Source organism: Equus quagga, chromosome 13, assembly GCF_021613505.1.
Source record: "Equus quagga isolate Etosha38 chromosome 13, UCLA_HA_Equagga_1.0, whole genome shotgun sequence".
Classification (NCBI taxonomy): domain Eukaryota; kingdom Metazoa; phylum Chordata; class Mammalia; order Perissodactyla; family Equidae; genus Equus; species Equus quagga.
This window is the reverse complement of record NC_060279.1, coordinates 11,778,968-11,799,671: the sequence shown is the minus strand read 5'-3', so window position 1 is coordinate 11,799,671 and position 20,704 is coordinate 11,778,968. Positions and strand designations below refer to the sequence as shown.

The 20,704-nt window shown below is 47.0% G+C and overlaps 1 protein-coding gene across 1 annotated transcript in view; it reads right to left on the bottom strand.

Annotated features, from left to right (window-relative positions):
- PAPPA2 (pappalysin 2) overlaps positions 1-20,388 on the bottom strand; it is a 257,488-nt gene extending 237,100 nt beyond the window's left edge. Inside the window, exon 1 of the mRNA XM_046680507.1 lies at positions 19,473-20,388. Coding sequence (XP_046536463.1) covers positions 19,473-20,388 — 916 coding nt within the window. The remainder of the gene's footprint in view (positions 1-19,472) is intronic.
- Positions 20,389-20,704: the final 316 nt, after the last annotated feature.

The following is a 20,704-nucleotide window of genomic DNA, read 5'->3' as shown; positions in this document are numbered from 1 at the left end:
CACACGTCTATCTGCTGCCTTCTGCAGAACTACTTACCCAACACCCTGCCCCCTAAAGAGAGCAGGAGGGGAATAAAAAAGGACCGAGGAGGAGGAGGAGAAGATAGGCCATCCATCAAAGACCATGCAACCTGGCAGAGAGCAGGGCTGTGTCAGCAGGAAGACTGGGAGAAAGTGAAAAAAGAAGGCCAGGGAGGTATTTTTCAGCTGTTCTAGATAACTTTCCTTCAAGACAGGATTAGGCTCAGCTTTTGATCTATGAGTCCAAGCTTTTACAAATTAGAGCACAGAGTGGGGCAAACCTCCTGGGAATGTTGCACTAGCATCTTCCCAGCAAATTTTTCAACCTCTCCTCACAGTCCACTTTTCATTTTAGTCATGCTCTCATCATGCTCAAAGATGACAGAAACCAGGATGGAGGATTTCCCGGGCTTTCCATAGGCCACCCATGACTAGGGCAAGAGTCAACGTGGCACACTTGCAGGGAGAGGAGAGGACTTGCTTTGTGCTGCTTGAGAGAGCAGGAAAACAGAATGGTGAGGTGGGGGACAAGAATCCAATGGCATTTACAACCTCAGAAGAGGTGGCCCTTACATGACGACTGTAGAAAGTAGTTAGCAAGGTTCCTGGCACAAAGCATTAATAAATGTTATTTTATTGATGTTATTTATCTACTCACAGAGTTATTATTGTTGCTGAGTAGGGAGGCAATGGGATGCCGGGAGCCAAATTAAAAGTACTTTCTACTTCTAATCAGCAGCACCTGCCTGGAGGTCAGGCTGAAGATGCACACAGACCTCCTGAAAGGCCGATTCTAGACCAGAGCTGCTCAGATCTTATTGTGTGTATGCACAACCCAGGGATCCGAATAAATGAAGACTCTGATTCAGTAGGACTCAGGTGGCACCTGAAATTCTGCATTTCTAACAAGCTTCCAGGTGAAGCCAATGCTGCTGGCCTTCAGACCACACCGCGAGCAGCAGGACTGAAATTCAGAGCAGATCAAGATCTGCTTCTTTGAGGCTGGGCCTTGGTCAGCGGTGGGTGAGGGACAGGCCCTCATCTAGCGACTTAATACTTAAGTCTCCTCGTCCCACTTTCACCCATTTACTGCCGACACACACACACGCTCACACACAGACGCAAACACGCACCATAGCCATGTTCGCCTAGTGACAATTCGTGTCACTTCTCTCCGTTCACATATCACCTGTATGATTATATTAGGTGACAGCAATAGAAAATGGAGGCATGGGAGCGTAAAGACATGAATGGAGAAATTCGAAAAAGAAGAAATAAGAATTTTAAATGTTCAACTTCAAAGATGTGCAAATTAAGATAAAAATTCTTGTTTCTCAGGTTGGCAAAGATAAAAAATAATAATAGCCTCTAGATTTGGTGACATTGTGGAGAACAGACACACTCATGCACTGCTGGGGAGAGAGGAAATTGGTAAACCATTCTGGAGAGGCATCTGACAACCGTTGGCCAAAAACATTCACATCCTCCAACCCTGTAATTTCACTTCCGGGAATCATCATAAGGGAACAGTCTAAGAAGTATGTCTACAAGGATGAACAGGATGTTCACAACAGCATTTTTTTTAATAGAAAAACAATACAGTAGACAATACAATAAACAATACAACAAACAACAGAATACTACTCTACCTTTAAAAATCACATTTTGGGGAGGGTGGAGGAATTGGATGAAGGGGATCAAAAGATACAAACTTCCAGTTATAAGATAAATAAGTACTGCGGATGTAATGTATGACATGATGACTAGAGTTTACACTGCTGTATGATATATTCGAAAGTTGCTAAAAAAGTAGATCCTAAAAGTTCTCATTACAAGGAAAAAAAAACATTCTTTTTGGTTTTTTTCTTTTCGAATCTCTATGAGATGACGGAAGTTAAACTTATTGTGGTAATCACTTCGCAACATATCTAAGCCAAGCTGTTATGCTGTATAACTTAAATTTATACAGTGATGAATGTCAGTTATATCCCAATAAAACTGAAAGAAAAATAAATTTTTAAAAATTTAAAAAAAAAACAAAATAAATTAAAAAATAAAATTCACATCCTAGAAAAATATTTAGGAACCTAGAAAGATGCTTACAGCTTACTTATTAGAAAACAAGTTCTGAAACAATATATATGCTTTTATCCAAACTGGATAAAATAACAAATATGTGCTTATTTGCAAAGGGCAGATTCATAGGAAAGGGGTCACTTAATTTTTATATTTAACAGATTTTCTACAATAAACAACCTCTCTGAGTCTGTTTGCTCATCTGAAAAATGGAAGTAATCATAGTGGCTACTGCATGAAGATCAAACACATTAAGATGTGTAAAGCCTGATTATAGTAAACCCTCAAAAATGTACCCTATTATTAGTTTCAGCAATTTTTACCTTGTTTGCTGCTGTATCTCCAGCACCTAAAATGGAGCCTAGCACATATGAGTCACTCAATAAATATTTGTTGAATAAACTAAGAACGACACACTGCACCTAGGACATTGGTAACATTAAAATCAGGTACGTTGGTTAGAACAGATCACAAAGGACACTAAGTAAGAGTTAACTAGTTTGGATTTTACACTCTGGATGACAAAGCAGATGCCACTGAAGGGTTTAAGTGGAGAAAGAGAGGACAGGACACATGGTGACCTACTCTGATTTGTTTGTTAGAAAATTATAAGGATGATGTCAGAAAATTGGAATAATAATAATAAAGTAAGGACAAAAATAAGTTAGCTAGTAAACAGTAAATTGGCTATTTCCATTTCTATATGGCCTGAAGGTTATCTAAACAAATTTTTCACTGCTTAGAAAAGTCTAGGAAGCAAAGCCTGGCCACGCTGAAGCCCAGCATTGTGAAGAAACAGGCCCAGCATTGCCACTGACCTGAAGTAAATCTGGGGCAGCAGGAGCTCCCTTCCCCCTTCCTTGATCATTGCAGCAAAAAGCAACAAGGCTTTAGGCATTCATCACCCACTGCCTGACTGATTAGCTATTTTCTCGCTGAAAAAGTAATCCATGGGGGTCAAAAAAACTACCTGGATAGCCAGCTTGGAGTTCTAGTGTGCCTTTCAGAGAGTGGCCAACACCTTCAGGGGCCTCAGCAGGATCTCTCAGGACAACCCGGCCTCATTCCCACCTTCCCCAGACTCTCCAGGACCCACAAATGCCCAAAGGGAGCCAGCCCAGCAGCAACTGAGAATCGAAAAGCTGGTTAATACTGTTGTAGCTAATAGAGCAGGCTGTGGCGTGAGATCCACTAGACCAGCCACACTTAATAACGCGACAACCCTGAGCACCATGCAGCAATTCTCTAGATCTCGTTTCCTTCATCCATAAAATGGAGATAAGAATACTACCTAATTTATAGGGTGTGGGGGAGATTAAATTAATTCATACATGTAAAACAATGAAAACTGTGCTTAGACCATAATAAGCATTCAATATTATTATTCATCACTAATACAATTATTGTCATTGTAACATATATAGGCTTTCTTTCTTCAACTCTGTTATAAACTCCTTGAGAGCAGGTAATCCTGTCTTATACTTCCCCACACTCCCATTGCATCAAGGCCAATGTCTTGTCCATAGTAGGAATGGTAATTCACTAATGGGTTAAATCCACAAGAGGAAGTCAACAGACCTGCCAAGGGCGTCCTTCCAATCGACAATGACCCTCTAAAAACTCATTCCTCTAACAAAGAAAAACACTCATCTAATAAGCAGCCCCTCCCCTTCTACACCACTCACTCCCCACAGTGGGGCAGTTATGATGACTACAGCGACCCCTAGAGAAATATGCTGGCTTTTCACCTCTTCCACATTACCTCCTAGGGATCCAGAAGAATCAAGAGCAGTCACAGGACTTTCGTCAGGGCCCCTCCACCCCTCTGCACTCATCCTGGGCAATTTCCCCTAGACTCAGACGTTGTGCCAACACTGTCCCTTATCTCAGTACATCTGAGCAACTTTAAATTATTTTTCCCCACCTAAGGAAATAAATAACTGAAGTTTAATAAATACCGAAATGTTCCTTATGTCTGGTTGTTCCCACCAAAAAAAAAAAGTCTCCCAAGTAATTTTAAACAAGTGGATTTTTTTATTTTTTGGAATGTCATTTCAACCATTTTTAATAACTTTTGAGAACAAGCAGTATGAAATTTCCTGAGCCTTCAACACATTCTGCTGGTCCTGTGACTATGGAATTCCACAAACAGCCCCTCCACGCCCAGTGGATAAATGGCTGTGGTTGCATACTGAGCATCTGTGATGTGAGAGGAGTGGACTGGGTGCTTTTCCTCAGCAGAGGTGAAGAGCTGCCTGCAGGATCCTCTTTCTATCAATCTGATCTCCCATCTTAACAAAAAAGACGAAGCATCTCCTTGGAATTCCAACAAAACAGACATGCTCTAAGCCCCCAAAAGCAAAAGGCAGGTTGTGCAAAAGCTGAGAGAATGGTGTGAAGTCCCACACCTTAGAGAGCCTGGAGTGTTCTGAATCTCTTAATCTTGATAAGACACTTTAGTAGCCAGCACGGGCTAGTCCTGGGAGAGACACAAAGACAGTGGCACCCACAGCAGGATGCCACAGCCCTTACCATCTGCGACCTGACCTCATCTCTATCGAGGTCCCTCCGAGAACTCTCTTTTATAACTCCAGCTAAGCAGCACAAACACCAACTTCCTGTTTGTTCTCTTCCTCTGCCAAATAAATAATTTTGAGATCCTGCTCAGAACTTTTCTTTGGCATTTCTTTTACCAGGTACAGTTTACAGAATCAATGTTGTCCTAAGAAGATGTGTTTAAATAGTGTTAAATATATACTTGACGATTCAGCGGCATTGCAGGAGTCTTTATTTAGGAAGCTTGAAGAAGATCATCTTGCAATGAAAATAATCTCCCAACTTATCAGTCAGCTAAGGTTCAATGTTTGCATATCAGGTTTTCTGAAAGTGAGATATCACAAGACCTTCACAGCATTAGTATTTGTCCAATGTGTCTTATATTCAGTCAGTGAACATGTACCACCCCAGGTGTACCTAATAAGACATGAACATTTTTGCCTCGACCATGTGGTCACTCTGACTGCCTTCTAGGAAACAAGGTATATCCAGGGACCACACAAACCTAAACACTATGACCATCTGAACCCAAAGGCTCCGAGTCACATTTACCACCAGTTGGAAAATCTGAGAAGAAAGAAGAGGGTATGAAGTGTGTGTTCTCAAACGGAACCCAGGTAAGTCTTCAGGACCCAGTGTTCAAAGAGAACCCCTAAAGCTGACCTCTGAGTAGACCCCTGCCATAAACTACCTTTGGCCACCTGGATCCTGAGTAAGAAAGGAAAAGAGTAAGAAAAATAGGTGATCTAATTAATTGACATTTCAAGTTGAATGAGGACTAAAGTCATAAATATTGTTTTCCTTTTCTTATTAATATCTTTCTAAAATGTTTCCTTCTGATTTCCAACAAAAGATTTAAATTAACCAAAGGCAACCTGGAAAAGTTGAAATAACACCAAATTGGGAACAAAGAAACTTGGAAGGTGGTCCCAACCTGCTGCTATGTAATATCTAGAAAGTACCTTTCCCTCTCTGGGCCTCATGGTCCTGTCTGTGCAGGAGAGGCTAGGCTGGTGCTGTTCTGATAGCCTGTGCCTGGGATCTCTAGGCTCATCCTGAAGGACTTCAAGGTCCTCATCTTTCTGACCACTTCTCGCTGTTACACATCCTGTGAAGGCGGACATAGAAGGCAGAAAGGATTGAGCTGAACCCACATCTCGATGGGCAGATTTTGTTCCTGCTAGATTCCTCTTTTGAACTCATTCTGTAATCATGTGCCTCTGTCTTCTAAAAAGTGGAATAACTACAACATCATGGTTAGTTGAGGATACTGGTTAGTTGGAATCTACTGCATCAAGGTTTCATTACAAACAATTCAACGCTAAATCATATTGGATAGACATGCATGCATATCTACTCATAAGAGCTCAGGAAGAAGAGAATTCGCAAGCGCTAGAATGCACAGGGGACGTCTTGGGGAAGACAGGCAAGAGCCAGCCCTGGCTGCTCGGCCAGCAGTGTCTTGAGGGCAAGGCTTTGGGTCCTTCTCGTGCTACCACGTCACCACAGGAGGATGAAAACAGCAACTAGCATGGACCAAGCACATACTAAGCACCAGGCAGAGCTCTAAGCTTGTGCTGTGTATGAATGTATCTAACCATCACAATAATTCTATGAGACAGAAACGATCAGTACTCCAGCTTTAGAGATGAGGGGACTTTACCTTGCCAAGTTCACACAGCTAGTGGAGGGCTCAAGCCTAGAACATCTGACTCCAGATCTGAATCCCTAACCCTACATTAAGGAAAGAATTTAGATGGATGAAGAGATTGAGGTAGGACATTTAAGGTGAGGAGACAGCTTGTGCAGAGGCCAGGAGCTGCTAACCGGCAGGGCACGCGGAGATGCGAGAAAGACTTCCCTGACTCAGCAGGCGGTTGACTCTGAGGAGTCAAAGAGATCAAGCTCTGTGTGTGGAAAGGGGCCAGATTCTCCATCCTTCCATTCAACGCAAAGTGCCCACTCCACTCCAGGCCCTGCCCTGAGTGCTGGGGTGACACATGGATGATGGAAATCCAGCAAAGCCCCCAGAAGCTTACAGGCAATTGGAAGGCTCTGACTGCTGAGCTGAGGAGCTTGAACTTGAACTGCAAGTGGGAACCATGAACGGTGTTGGCCGGGAGTCTAGTAGAAGGCTGCAGTCTAGTGGCAGGGGGGGCCAGGAGGACAGACAGTGACAGAAGTGCTGGGAAAAGCAAGGTCAGCGGTTGCCTTTCCCTCTCCTGCCCAGCCTTCTGCAGCGCAACATATGGCTCGCCTCTCCTAAGTCCCAGACCCTGCAGTGGGCAGAGTACCAGAGGGGTTGGGGCCCCCTCCTTGCACCCCCTCCTCTGCCAAGGCTGGTCCTGGCTAAGGTCAGGCCAGTGACACAATACACTCTGTCCAAGGGCCCAGTAAGACTGCCACACCCAGGGAGGCCATTGTGCCCAAGATTACCTCCATCCTCAGGACTCGCACCACGGGCCAGATTATAAGATATTCTATTGTGCAATTATTTCACGTTATTAATGTGCCTTGAAACAAACAATGTCTAAAATAGATCTCTGCTGTGGTTAGGGTTTATTATTATTCTGCATAAAGTTGGAGTTTATTTCAAAAATAGTTCTTGAATACCTACTTTGTGCTCAATAAACGTGCTGAATAAATGAATTCGTGAGTAAGTAAATGGATTTAAAAAAATTGATCTAGTTACTGCCTGTAAGTGCTTCATGTTAAAAGAATTTCACCCCCCAAAAAAGAACTTGTGATAATTCCAGATTTTAAGAGGACCAGAGGAGCAAAGGCTGGAAAGACTTGGAACCAAGGAAAGTTTCCAGCCCCCTGCTTGCTTCTCCTCAGGACTGGCAAAATTAACTTTCTCTAGGTACACTCTCCCCTCCTCTCCCTCCCGCCCACGGGAATAATGTGAACAGGTAGATTTTTGCATAAAGCAAAAGTTTTAGAGAGAATGAGAAAGAGACAATACGTACAAACCAGAAGCAGCAAATAAAGAGAATAATTTCTGAAAGTTTAGAAATAATCAGAGTTAAACCAAGTTGCAATTACATCCAATTTTTCCAGGAGACTAGTTCCTGGTCGATATTTATCAAGTACAGATAGATCTGAAGGGGCGGAGGAAGGGGGAGTTGAGGTGGAAGATAAAGGTAACCACTCCTTCTAGGTATTTTGGAGTGAATTTCAAACCTCTTAGCCATCTTCCAAATCAAGAGAACTTAAAGATTACCAAGTCTTCCTGTCCCTACTTCCAAACAGAATAATTCACTTCACAACTTATAGGACAGAATCTTGCCCTTCATTTATTCACTCACACATCCATTCTCTTATCAAATATTTATTGGATTTATTGGATTACTGCTGACAATGCACTAGGTGTTACGGGTACGGCAGAGGACAAAGTCGAGCCCCTGACTTCAAGAAGCCTGTAGCCCTGTGGGGGAGCCAGCCTAGAAAAGAAATGGCGTGGCAGTAAGATGTCTGTTTGTTTAACATCAGCCCCCAAGACACTGCCTGACACACAGGAAGAGCTCGACAAGTATGTGTTGAATGAATAAAAAGGGAATTAGGCTAAGTTGATCTAAGTGTCTTGACAAGGCTGAGTCCAGCATACCAGGAAAACCCATGAGAAAACAAACCTACATCAGGGAGACCACAGAAGATTTCCTGGAAGAGATGTCACATTAACAAAAACCCGGGGCGTGACTAAGGGTGAGTCAGGTGAATGTGGGTTTGGGGAGTATTTTCCTATTAGGAGATAAAATACAAAGGGCAGAGGCCAGGGAAAGAGCAGTGTATCTGTGTCTCTGCTAGTAGGCTGATGTTGCTGGAAGTTAACTGAGAGTGTGTGTGCGTGCTAGTGCGTGTGAGTGTGGTTTTGAGTGTGGATGACTGTGTGTGAGGGAGTAGGTGACTATGCATGTGTGGGTGTGTGCATGTGTGTCTGTCCTGCAAGGCAGCCATGAACCCGAGGATGTAGTAAGGTCCCATATGGCATACTAAGAAAGCGGAACCTTATCCTGAGCACACAGGGGGTCATCCAAGGGTCTTAGGCAGCAAAGTGACATGAGAAAGCTCCCTTTGGTGCAGTTAGCTGAAGAATGAATTGGTGTCTCAGGTGAGAGACATCCAGAAGTAACGTGGCCAAAATCAGGCAGCAGCCACAGAGATGAACAGGACAGGCCCAGAAGACATCGCCGAGGTGAAACAGACGTGACTTGTGGTTGATGACTGGTGCTACATATGGTGCTGAGGGAGGTGGGGCGAGGGTCAGTGACGTGGGACAAGAACTCCCAGAGTTCTGGCCACGGACCGGGCCCCATGCTGAGACCAAGGAAGCCGGAGGAGTGGGACTGAGATGGAAGGGGTCAGCTGAGACAGGCTGGGGCCCTTCACTCCTTACTGCTCCTGCCGTAAAAATCAGAGACAGCTTCGCACAGTGAATAAGAACATGTTCTTTAGGGACAGAGCTCAGGCCCAAATCTTGGTGCTACGTGAACTAGCTGTGCGACCTTGGGCAATATCCTACTCCTCTCTGTGCTCCAGCTTCTCCGTCTACTTCCTCAAGTTGTTCTGAGGAGCACATGAGTTAATATTTGTAAAGTGACCACAGTCACGCCGGGCACAGAATAAGTACTACGTGAGTATCTGTCGAACAAACATCCCTTCAATAATTTCTTAGAATGACTGAGCCTGCAGAGCAGGCTTTACATTTCTGCCCTTGGTCTTCCAGTGTCCTCCTGTGTGTTTCTGCTGTCCCCTGCTATGTGTTACAGTGCTTTATCACAAGGCCTTGAGACGTGGATCTCCCTTACCTGAACACAGAAGCTCTCTGAACCTGTCTGCTTCTGACGTCCACCCCCCGCGCCCCGAGCCGAGCTTCTGGGTAGAGTACACCAGACACCGCTCCCCGTCTTCACTCCCTCACCCTCATTCATGTCTCCACTTACCATAATCGGGAGTCTCCTCCCAGAACCCCAACTCTGGAGAGAAACTGCTCTCCCTGAAGTCACCAGTGATCTCCTAACTGCTGGATCCAAGGAACCCACTTCAGGCCTGCTGGCTTGCCGCGTGGCCCGGGGCCCTGTGACACATTGAGAACTCTATCCTTTTCCCTTTTCCCTTTCCCCAATTCTGCTGCCTCCCAGCCCTCCTTCCCTGGCCTCGAGGAATCCTCAGGCTGTCCAGGCAGGACTGGCCCTCCTGGCGGCAGAGCTATAATAACCTACAGGTCTGCTCCCACTCGACAGTGAGCACCTTCCAGGTATAGGCCTGCCTTACTCATTCTTGATTCTCCACCACATGAGAGAAGCTCAGTAAGTGTTGAATGAATGAATAAACGAATGGATGAATAAGCAAACAGAACAAACCACTTCACCTCTTTCCTAATCTTCAGAACATACAGCAATTATTTGCATGAAAGTTAGCAAATGCTGAGTCACCGCTCGAACGATGACTCACTAACCGATTGACTAACCTCTCAGCTCTGTGACTTCCCCTCAGATCAGTAACTGGACTTCCAACCCAGAAATGAGCCATAATTCCTGGTCTTGATATCCCAACTTGTTGCCATGGCAATGCTTCAACTTCAAACTGTTCTGAGACTCTGGGTCCCAGTGACCATGTTGTACATTTGGGCAGAACCGATTTCTTCACCGCTCACTTCTGACTCATAAAGAGAATTGGGATGTTTTGTTTGCCCACAGTGCTTTATTTGCTGGATGTTCTCTTTTTCAAAAAATCCAAAAAGTGGGACTGTTTTAAGGCAGGTAGTGAACATGAGAAGGAGAGGATGCTTTATTTTTTTGACAAAAACTTAACATAGAGGCAAGCTTTCTGGAAGTTGCTAGGCTCACGGGGTGTGTGAGGCGAACAGAATGGGATTTGATGAGCCCCCAGAGTAACCTAATTCTGTGTAGGGAAGTACAGAAGCACGGAATTTATACACTTGTTTATGGCACTAGGAACTGAAGCTAACGGATGTTCTGAGCATACAGGCTCAGAATCCAGACGAAGGTGCAACCTCCCTCTCTTGTTTATTTGGCCTCTCAAAGCATAGACGAGGACGGGACGAGAAGGAGCCAGGCCTCCTGGCACACACATTCTGAATGACTCAGTTAGGCAGCCCCAGAGGAACAATAAAGAGCGTGAAGGAGGGAGCAAGAGTTGAGGGAGGACAAAGCTTTGCGGGTGACGGGCGAACGGCTGAATTGACTGGGGCTGCCAGAGGTGATTCCTACTTTCCAGTCCTGCCCCTGTCACGCGTGAATATTTCCAACCTGACAACCTGCACTCCACCCAAGAATACACGGAGAGTCCCCGTGGGTTTCCATCTCACGCCTGAGGACTGGAAGAGAACACTCAGCTCACAGAGGACAGGAGAGAGCAGCTAATGGCGCCCCCTAGGTTGGTCAGAGCCCCTCCCCCTGCACTGTCTGCCCACGATCCCGAAAGGACCTAGAAGTCAGGCAGTAACTGAAGGTTGGGGATGAGGACAGGAGACGCAATAATGAGTGCCCGGCACTGAAGCTGGCGTGTGACGAGCAGGACAACCACAGGGTCATGCTCAGAGGAAAGCCCTCTGTGCTACCACCTGGAAGCAGCTGCACCCCAGACACCTGGATAACTCCCAAGTCCCAGATCTAACCCTTGTGAGTGAGACCCCAGGCCCTGACCAGAGTGGGACACAAGGACACAGCAGTGACCGGGCATCCGAAGCTGGAACACAGGAGAAAGTTCAGGGCAGTATAAGGGGGCTGTATGGGCTTTGTATTCCCTCCTCCCCTCTGATTTTCTTCTCCTTTGCCTCCTGAAGGTGCTGCCACATCAGAGTCTGATGTGCTGTGACTTCTGAGGGCCTAAGTGTTCTCAAACACATGTCGTTTAGGGCTCAGGCCGTGTAAAGAAATAGAAAGCAATGCAGTTTGGGCCAAAGGAGGACACCCTCCATGCACAGCAGGGTCCAGGAAGAAAGGGCCACCTTAGGATGCCCTCCAGAAGCCGGAGGAGGGAGCCTGATGACAGCACCCATCTCAACCAGTAAGGGCTCCCAGGGACTGCAAAGGCCTCAGAACAGGGGTCCAGATGTCTCTATTCATTGTTCAAGACAACGGCACATTTTGCAAAGACCACCCAGGTACTATCCGATGTAAGCAGTGCCTGAACCCTAAGCATCAGAAGCCCTTTTCATTTCAGAGGGTCAGAAACATAAAACCAAACCCTCATGCAAATTGGTGCAGCCACTTCTAAAAAAACAGTCTGGCAGTGCCTCAGAATGCTAAGCAGAGTTACCCTATGACCCAGCAATTCCAACCCCAGGCACCTACCCAAGAGAAATAAAAATATAAGTCCACTCGTGCACAACGTTCATAGCAGTACTATTCATAATAGCTAAAAAGCGGAAGTCATCAAAACATCCATCAACTGAAGAACGGATAAACAAAATGTGGTAAAATTTATGGAATATTACTCGGCAATAAAAAGAAATGAAGCTGATACATGCTAAAACATGATGAACCACAAGTGAAAGAAGCCAGATTCAAAAGACCACATATTCTATGAAATGGCCAGAAGAGGCAGATCTAGCGAGACAGAGGATAGACTGGCGGCGGTCTCTGGCTACAGCGCCTCTGGAAGGAGAGCAGGGAAACGGAAGGGGACTGCTCGTGGGTACGGTGTTTCTTCTGGGTGGAATGAAAATGTTCTAAAATTAGATTGCGGTAACGGTTGCGCAACTCTGTAAATATCCTAAAAAAGCATTAATTGTACAGTTTAAACAGGTGAATTTTATGGTATGGAAGTTACAACTCAAATGCTACTTTTTTGAAAAAAAGAAAATAAATAAATATAAACGCCAACTGGAATGCTCACACCAAGAAACTAGCAGGACTTGTTTCCTATAGGAAATCTCCGGGAAGTTTTGTTTTTACGTGAACAAAAGGTGTTTCTCTACACTGACACTGCCACAGTCTCTCTGTTGCTATTATCCTGGATAGTGTGGAACTAGGCGGCAAAGCAGAAGAGGACTGTGGAAGAAGCCTGGTGGGCAGGGAGAGCCCTCCACACCAGGGGTTAGCAAACTATGACCTGAGGGCAAATCCGGCCTGCCACTTGTTTTTGTAAAGTTTTACTGGAACACAGCCATGCTTACTCATTTATATATTGTCTATGGCTGCTTGCACAGTCTAACAACAGAGTAGTTGCAACAGAGACCTATGGCCTGCAAAGCCTAAACCATTCACTAGTATTCCTTTACAGGAAAAGTGTGCCAACCCCTGCTCTAGACTCATGAGTCTAGAGTCTTGCTACTTAAATCATGGTCCACACATTAGAAGCATCAGCATCACCTGGGAGCCTGTCAGAAATGCAGAATCTCAGGCTGCCCCAGACCAACTGAATCAGAATCTACATTTGTGTTAGTTAGTTGAGTTAGGGCAAGAAGCAGATGCCAAGATGGGATTAAATGCGCAAGGATTTTATTAAGGGAGACACCTATGAGAGAACATACAGGAGGAGCCTGAAAAGTCTGGGAGAGCCATCAGTCCGTGATACAAGTCCGACCTCGAAGGAAGGAAAGAGGGAAGGAAGGGTGGATGGAAGCACTGTAGATTGCTGTGCAGTCTAAGGAGTGTTCTGCAAGACCTCCAAGAGTCCTCAAGCCAGAGCCGGCTGTCAGAGGAGTCCTGTCTCTCTCAGGAACTGGTTTGTCAGTGCAAACGCAGTAATGACTTCAGAGCACAGCGCCTGGGGTCCTTGGTCAAGGAAACGCCCTGCAGTGGGAGGTCTGTGAGGCATATTCTCATTGCATTTACCACAAGGTGCACTCTCACGACAGCCATGACATTTTAAGAAGAATGTCAGCTGATCCCCAGGTATATTTAAGTTTGAGAAGCAATGCTCTAGAGCACGAGTTGGCAAACTTTTTCTACAAAAGGCCAGATAGTGAGTATCTTAGGCTTTGCAGGCCATAAAGACTCTGCTGCAATTACTCAACTCTGCCATTTAGCCTAGAAGCAGCCACAGAGAATGCATGGGTATGGCTGGGTTCCAATAAAACTTTATTTACAAATCAGTCTTCAACTTTGGACCAGACGTGGCCCCTAGGCCACAGTATACCAACCTCTGCTCTAGAGTGGTGGGGTTTAAGCTTTTTTAAAGTAACGAAACTCTTTCTTCATATGAGACAGATGAGAGAGGAGCTGCTCCTGCTGAAGGTGGGAGAGGAGCCTGGCACCTGGCAATTCCCCTCATAAGTCCCTGAGACACTACTGCCGGCAGCAAAAGCAGAATTTGAAAGCCACTGCCCTGGTTCCCCACGAGATACCTCCAGTTTCAGAAAGTTCCTTTCAGCATTTTTGTCATCCCTAATGGGCATCAAGCAATCTAAATTTCCACCCTGTTCTATAAACATAACTGAGGGTTTAACACCGTGCTAGATATTTAGGAAAGACAAAGGTGCATCAGACATGCATTTGGCTCCTAGGGAACTTCAGTAGGTACAAATGAGATGTGCACAGAACTAATACGGAAGGAAGCAACGTGCACCCGAGGAAACAGCCATGAAGGGCCGTGGAGGCAGGGAAGTGGAGAGATGGCTTCCACACAGGAATGGGGAGAGCCCCATGGATGAGGACTCAGCAGCAAGCTATGAAAGGAGGGGGCCGAGTGACAGTCTGATTTCCTTCTAAAACCAGACGCCTCTCTTCTCAAGGGCCATTTGTCCACATGGTAAAAACTCTTCTACCGCAGATGCTAACTTACAACCATCAGGGCACACGCCTTGCCCACACAAGCAAACTCGTGTATCTTATCCTCGTCATGGTGGGCAAACCCACCCCCCAAGACCAACAACAGCCCTCACATCCATGGTTCTTCCATGACAAGGACAGGGTTGCTATGACTTCGCCGCACATCTAGGTCCTGATCAGGGAGCAGAGCTATAAAATGGAAGAAAATGGGCAATTCTTTAGGGTCCCGTAAGGGCAAACACTCTTTGACCGTTGCTGCCATACAGGAGGAGGCAGCTAAGAAGGAGGGTCACGGAATCCTTATCTAAGAGGAGCTCTGGGAAAGGGGTGGACCTGGCTCTTCACCTGTCAGTGAGTCCCACTGGATAAAGGGGGAGAGAGTACACATGGCAAGCCTTTTCAATTCTCTTTCCATCTATGTTGATACTTCTGTGTATGTGAATGTGTCTTCTGCAAAGCTCCACACTCCACAAGAACGAGACTCTTCACCCTGAGTACACAGCTCCCCTATTGGGAGAAGGGGATGCCGCAGCATCCTGTGAAATTTCATTTATTAGATGTCATTCAAAACAAAAAAAGCCATTCATGTGCCCTAAACAAGGGACTTCAAGCCTAAGGTCAACAGACGCTAGCCATCAGGAAATCCAGAAAGTTATGTAAGACTATGTGAACTGTTGAAAGTTATGTAAACTATGTGAACATGTACATTTTTCTGCGGAGTGAGCATAGCTTTCATCAGATTCTCAAAAGGGTTTGTGACCCTCAAAAAGCCTTAGTACTACTGTGCAATTTATTCAAAATAGTACTGCCCAGGGTAAAAAGAACAAATGATTAAAAAAAAGAGAGTCCTTTCAGGCATCTGATTCTGCAGTGTTCTCAATCATCTTGAGACCGTCTCATATCTACCATCATTCCTATTTTACAGATCAGCAAACTAAATTCCTAGGAAATTAATGTCAATATCCCACCTAAGGGAAAATTACAGATTAGTAGGTTAGAACCAAAGATGAGTAGATTAACACACTGCTCTTCGTAATGATGGCCTCCCACTGTTAATGCCATGTCATAAATAAACACCAGGGTCAAGCTCTGTGTTGGGCACTCTACATATATGACTTATTTAAACATCATAACAACTCTGCAAGACATTATCTCATTTCCCACTTTGAAGAAACCAAGGCTCGGAAAAGTTCAATAGATTGCCAAAGATTGCAGCACTGATAAGTGTCAGAGATGGGATATGATTCCAGGTCTGTCTGACTCCCAAGTTCTACACTGGGATCCGCTCTAAGACTTGGATCCTCAGAGGAGGAAAACTCCTTCAAGTCAGGGACAGTTTCTTAGACATCTTTGTATTCCCTGTGGTGCCTTGCCGTGCTTTGCATGGCAAAGCACTCAGTAAATATTTGTTGAATGAAGAAACGTGGGCTCGGGCTCCAGTTCTGTCCTGGACTTACTGACTCAGTCTCCTGCAACTTGGAGCTGCAGGTGGTTACTCAGCTGGGCAACTTCAGGGAACATTTGAAATCAATTATGGGTGAGGAGGAACCTATTAAAAGTTTCTCTTCTGTGTATGTTGGGGTTGAAGGAGAGGAGAGGAAGTTGAGAAGGAAGGAAAGGAACAGGATGGCTCAGGGTTGAGTGCTGCAGCTTAAAGATTTCACACCAGGATGGGACAGAATTTGGCATAAGTCCACTGCTGAGTTCCAACACCTCATCCAAATGGGTTCCTGACCTCAGGCTACTCCTCAGTGGCCACACATCCCTAAGTTGCCAGGCTCCTGAGTCGTTACTTTGATGCAGACCCCACACTGGAGCAGTTGCGCACAGTCCTTTCCTAGGCCTCAGCTGCCCTGCTTCAGAGCTACAGGAGACAGGCAACTTCAGAAGGTCTAACTTGCAGGCCACCCAGCACCACTGCTCCCCCACTAGGGGCCAGAGAGAATCTCAGCACCTAAAGTCTGTGAGGCCTGTACTGTCCTCAGCCCTAAATAAAGCATTCCGGAAATCCATTCTGGAGTCCAACTTCCTATTTTGGAAGAATGTAGGAGTTTGGTGTGGAGGAGGGAGGAAACTCTCATTGATCGTGTTTTCTTTACTAGTTGCTACAAGGGCAAGTTACTCACAGCTCCAGAATGCCACTTTAGCCCCTTCACATAGTCCCTGCAAAAAGTCTTGTATGAGGCTGACCCTAAGGGATGCCTACCGACAACGCTCTGGGAGGGAGTGACTAGATACAGCCCAGAGGCCAGGGCAGGGACAGCCCTCCAAGAAACCAGGCACATTCCCCACTACGTGGCTTCCAAAGAGGTGCCGCCTCTCCTGTGCATGAAGCAACACTGCCACCTAGTGCCCTGTGTGGGAAGTATTCCCTGAGGCCCCACATCTCAGGAGGGTTCCCGTACAATGGCTGGTGTGGCTGAATGGCTTGACATCTCTGCTGAGAAGAAAATGTCGCAAGTTTGGTGGATTGAGAAGTGGGAAAGTGGGTCTGAGTTAAGTAGGGAGAAGCTGAGGTTTGAGAGCTGTTGGAAAAGAGTGTGGGAGCCAAGTCGTGCAGCGTCCTGGGTCATCCTCAGTGGATTACGCTCAGAGCTACAACCACTGAATTGTATTTAGCTCCCAGGAACACGATTCAGTTGTCATTCTCCATGGATGAAGGCCAGCCATCCCAGGAACAGGCAGTGACCAGCTAAAGGACCAGTGCCAGGGTCAGGGAGGGAAGAAGACGGCTGCTCTGTTGATAGGAGCGAGTGTATCAGTGGCAATCAGAGACTGGCCCCCTCATGGCTCTCAGCCGTGGGACCACAGGTGAAGTGTAAGGAGCTAAGCACAACAAGTAGACAAGTATGCCTAGGCCCTCGGGAGCCTGGTTGCTGGAATCCTGAAGAATGCAGGCCTTGTTCCCAGCTCCATCTTCCCCAGACTTTTACCCTAAATCTTTCCTGAATATTTTCTGATATGCAGAAGTCTGAAGAAAGACATAGAGTGGATGGTGGAGAGGAGAAAGACCTGGGTACTCCCTGCCCTCAGCCTGCCTGGTGTGGACCTACAGGGGAAATACCAGTACCCCACTGGGGCCACTTTGATTTGAAGAGAAAGAAACCTCAGAAGCTAGACTGTCTGAAAAAGATTTCCTGCCTAATTGTACGTGCTCAGGGAGGTTAAGAGAGTTCAGATGGGCACTCTGAGAGGGATCTGAGTGTGTGTGCTGTGGCAGGTGGGGGGCTGGTGGTTGGTGGGGACAGGTGGGCAAGGGAGGGAGATATACGGGGGGTGGGGCGAGGAGGTCCACAAGCAATGCTGTAACTAGAATCAAATCATGACGCTGCTCTCCTCCATGCAGGTCACGAGACAGAAGGTCATGGAAAGGACAGGACAGGGGTCAGGTACCCCAGGTCTGGGTTTGTACAACCCCAAGAAATAATCTCTAAGAGCCTCCCTCACGCATTCCTGCTGAATCCTCCCCTAATTCTTCACAGCCAAGAGACTGATCCCAGGTCCCCAGGTTGCTACTGCAAGAGGAGGGATAAGCAGAGCCGTGGGTCTCCGTCTAGACTGCAAGCATACAGTTTCCCTGGCAGATGGGTACTAGGAAGCGAGATTAGGCAGCAAGAAGATGTCATCTGGGAAAAACCGTGAAGCTGCCAACTCTGATCAGATAATCATCTCATTATTTCTTCCATTTGGCCCCAGAATAAGGATTTCCTTCTACTCTTTCTCTACCCCCACCTATCTTACAGCCCAGCCCCTTCTCTCTCCCCTCCCATCACCCCCTCGCCCACCTAAAAATAAAGTAAAGCTAAATCACAAAACTCGAGAGTGCTCAGTGTCTGGGAATCCCAGCTTGCAAAGGAGAAATCACAGCCAAACGGGGAGACAGCGTGTCCGGAAGTGATGTTCCAGCAACACCCCATCGAAAGAGGCTCCCTCCTTCCAGATTTCTTTCTCTAGTCTGAAACTTATTTGCATGCATCGAGCAACCTGAGAAGTTTCTAAGTGGGGGAGTTGTCGAGCACGTCAGGGGCTCTGGGGTTCCATTCCCACTCTGCCCCAGGCAGGCCTCTCCTTGCTTCGGTTTCCCCATCAACGTAATGGGACCGGCAAACATCAGGGAGTGTTGTGGATAATCCAAATTAGTAAGATTAAAATGGTTCTAAAATGGTGCCTAGTCTCGCGTGAGGTTCTGTCATGGGGGATCCAAAGGGACAATGAGACACTAAATGATGAAATATCACATCTAATCCCCCACCCCTTGCTTGAAACCCTCAGCAAGGCAAGAGAGACAGTTATTCTTAACCCTACTCTTTCCTTGTCCTCCTGGGTGACTTTCCATGAAAGCCAAGATCTGGGTATAGTGGAAAATAAGTGTAGGTAATGTTCCCAGACATTACCTCAATTAAAACCATAGAGTTATACAAGGTGCATTTTAAGGTCCCTCTTACAACAGCCAGGGCTAACAACCAGGATCCTGGCTTGTGACCCACCTTCTCTAGTTACCCCTGCTGTTCCTAGGCTGGACACATGATTGTTAGGACAAAGCAAAGGGGACTCCAGGATCTGGACTAGGCAGCAGCTTTCTGCTAAGTTCCAGGGCTGCTCAAAGAACAGGGAACCAGTCAGGACCCAATGGCTGTGGACCTGCCAGCCTTGTTCTCTCGCTGCCCCAGGTCCATGGGTTCTCACATAGTTTCAATGTTGCCTGCATATCTCATACTGGACTACTAGAAATGATAGAGTGTGATACCTCTTCCCTAGTGACAAGGAAGCAGACATCTTCCCCTTTAAAGAGGGGTAAGGGAGGGAGCTGGAGGTCTCCTGAGTGCCAGCGCAATGTGCACAATCACATGAGATCAATACGAGGGACAAATGCTCTTGTGGTTACAGAGTCATTATCTGGATGATGTCTGGACTCCTGCTGTGCTGATGAATAAGGCCCTTCCCCCTCTTTCCCTGGCCAGCCCTTCCTGGTTTTCCTGCTCTGTCCCCTTCCCCTCTTTGCCCCCTATGTCTAACCCAACCAAAAATGAAGTCAGCCATACCCCGAGAACCACAGAAAGCCCAAGAGTGGGTTATTACCTGCGATGATGGCTGGGTTGTTCTGGCCTCCCTCCGGTTTCACCCAGACTTCCACCGTGAACTCCTCCCGGGGAATCTCAGCCAGCACTTCTGGACGCAGCAGCAGCCTCTCCCGCCTCCCCGAGAAGTACAAGACAGGCAGTCCTCTGTCGGGGTTAAAGGTCTCTGCTTCCCCGTAGGGGTCTCCTCCACCATCCTGGATGCTGTCCTCCAGTGGACTGTTTCTGTCCCCGTGCACAAAGGCATGCTGGGGCCAAGGTTGGAAACGCCAGGGAGAGACGTCGGGATCTCTCTGCCTACCCTCTGCCTGCCCCTTCACGGCCTGGCGACGACGCCTGGTCTTGGCCAGGCCCTTCCTTTGGGTCCCTGGTTCGGGTTCCTTTGGGCGTGCGAAGGTGGTGGTAATGGTGGCAGCCATGACTGAGCCTTCCTGAATCTCAGCCTCACCTAGAGACTCCTTGGATGCCGGATCACCAAGATAAGTGTCATCATGTCCCCGCAGCTTAGATTGCCCAATAGGACCATCCCCTGCCTGAGGGGCAGCTGGCTGCTCAGCCTCACTCCTCACTCCGGCACTTCCACTTGGGTCTGGGGGAACATGGCTCACAGCCACTCCATCGGCAGCTGGCTTACTCTGACCTGCATGGTGGTTTCCCTGATCCCCCAGAGCGTAGGGTCTCAGGTAGTTCCCAGGCCTGCTGGGGTAAACCCCAAAGAGATGATGCTGGGGAGCAGCTCTGAGTCTTCGAACCTTGGCCCCCAGCCAACAGCGTTCTCCTTCTGACAGCACCTGATTCAGGTGTCCCCTCTGAACCAAGGATCTCTTGCGTGTCCAGCCGGGCTCAGAGCTGGCAGTACCGAGTGCCCACGCTGCCAGAATCACCAGGCTTATTCTCAGGATCCTTAAGCACATCATACCTCCCCCGGCTCTTTATACAGAACCAGAAGTCAACCTCTGGGTACCACGCCGGAATGATGGGGAGAAGAGAAAGAGACAGCTAGCAGTGGACTCGCAGTCACCGAGGAGACCGTTTTGTTCACGGACCAAACTTTTCAAGAAGGCCCAAAGAGTGCCTCTGCCAGCTACCTGTGCCGGGCTGTGCCCGCGTGGCCCCTGTGCCTCACCCACGGTGTGTGCTTCCCTCACCTGCTCCCTTGACCTTTCTCTCCTTGCTCTAGTTTAGTCCCTGCAGAATGAAGTTCATTTCTCTGGATCCCTTTGAATTTCCCCC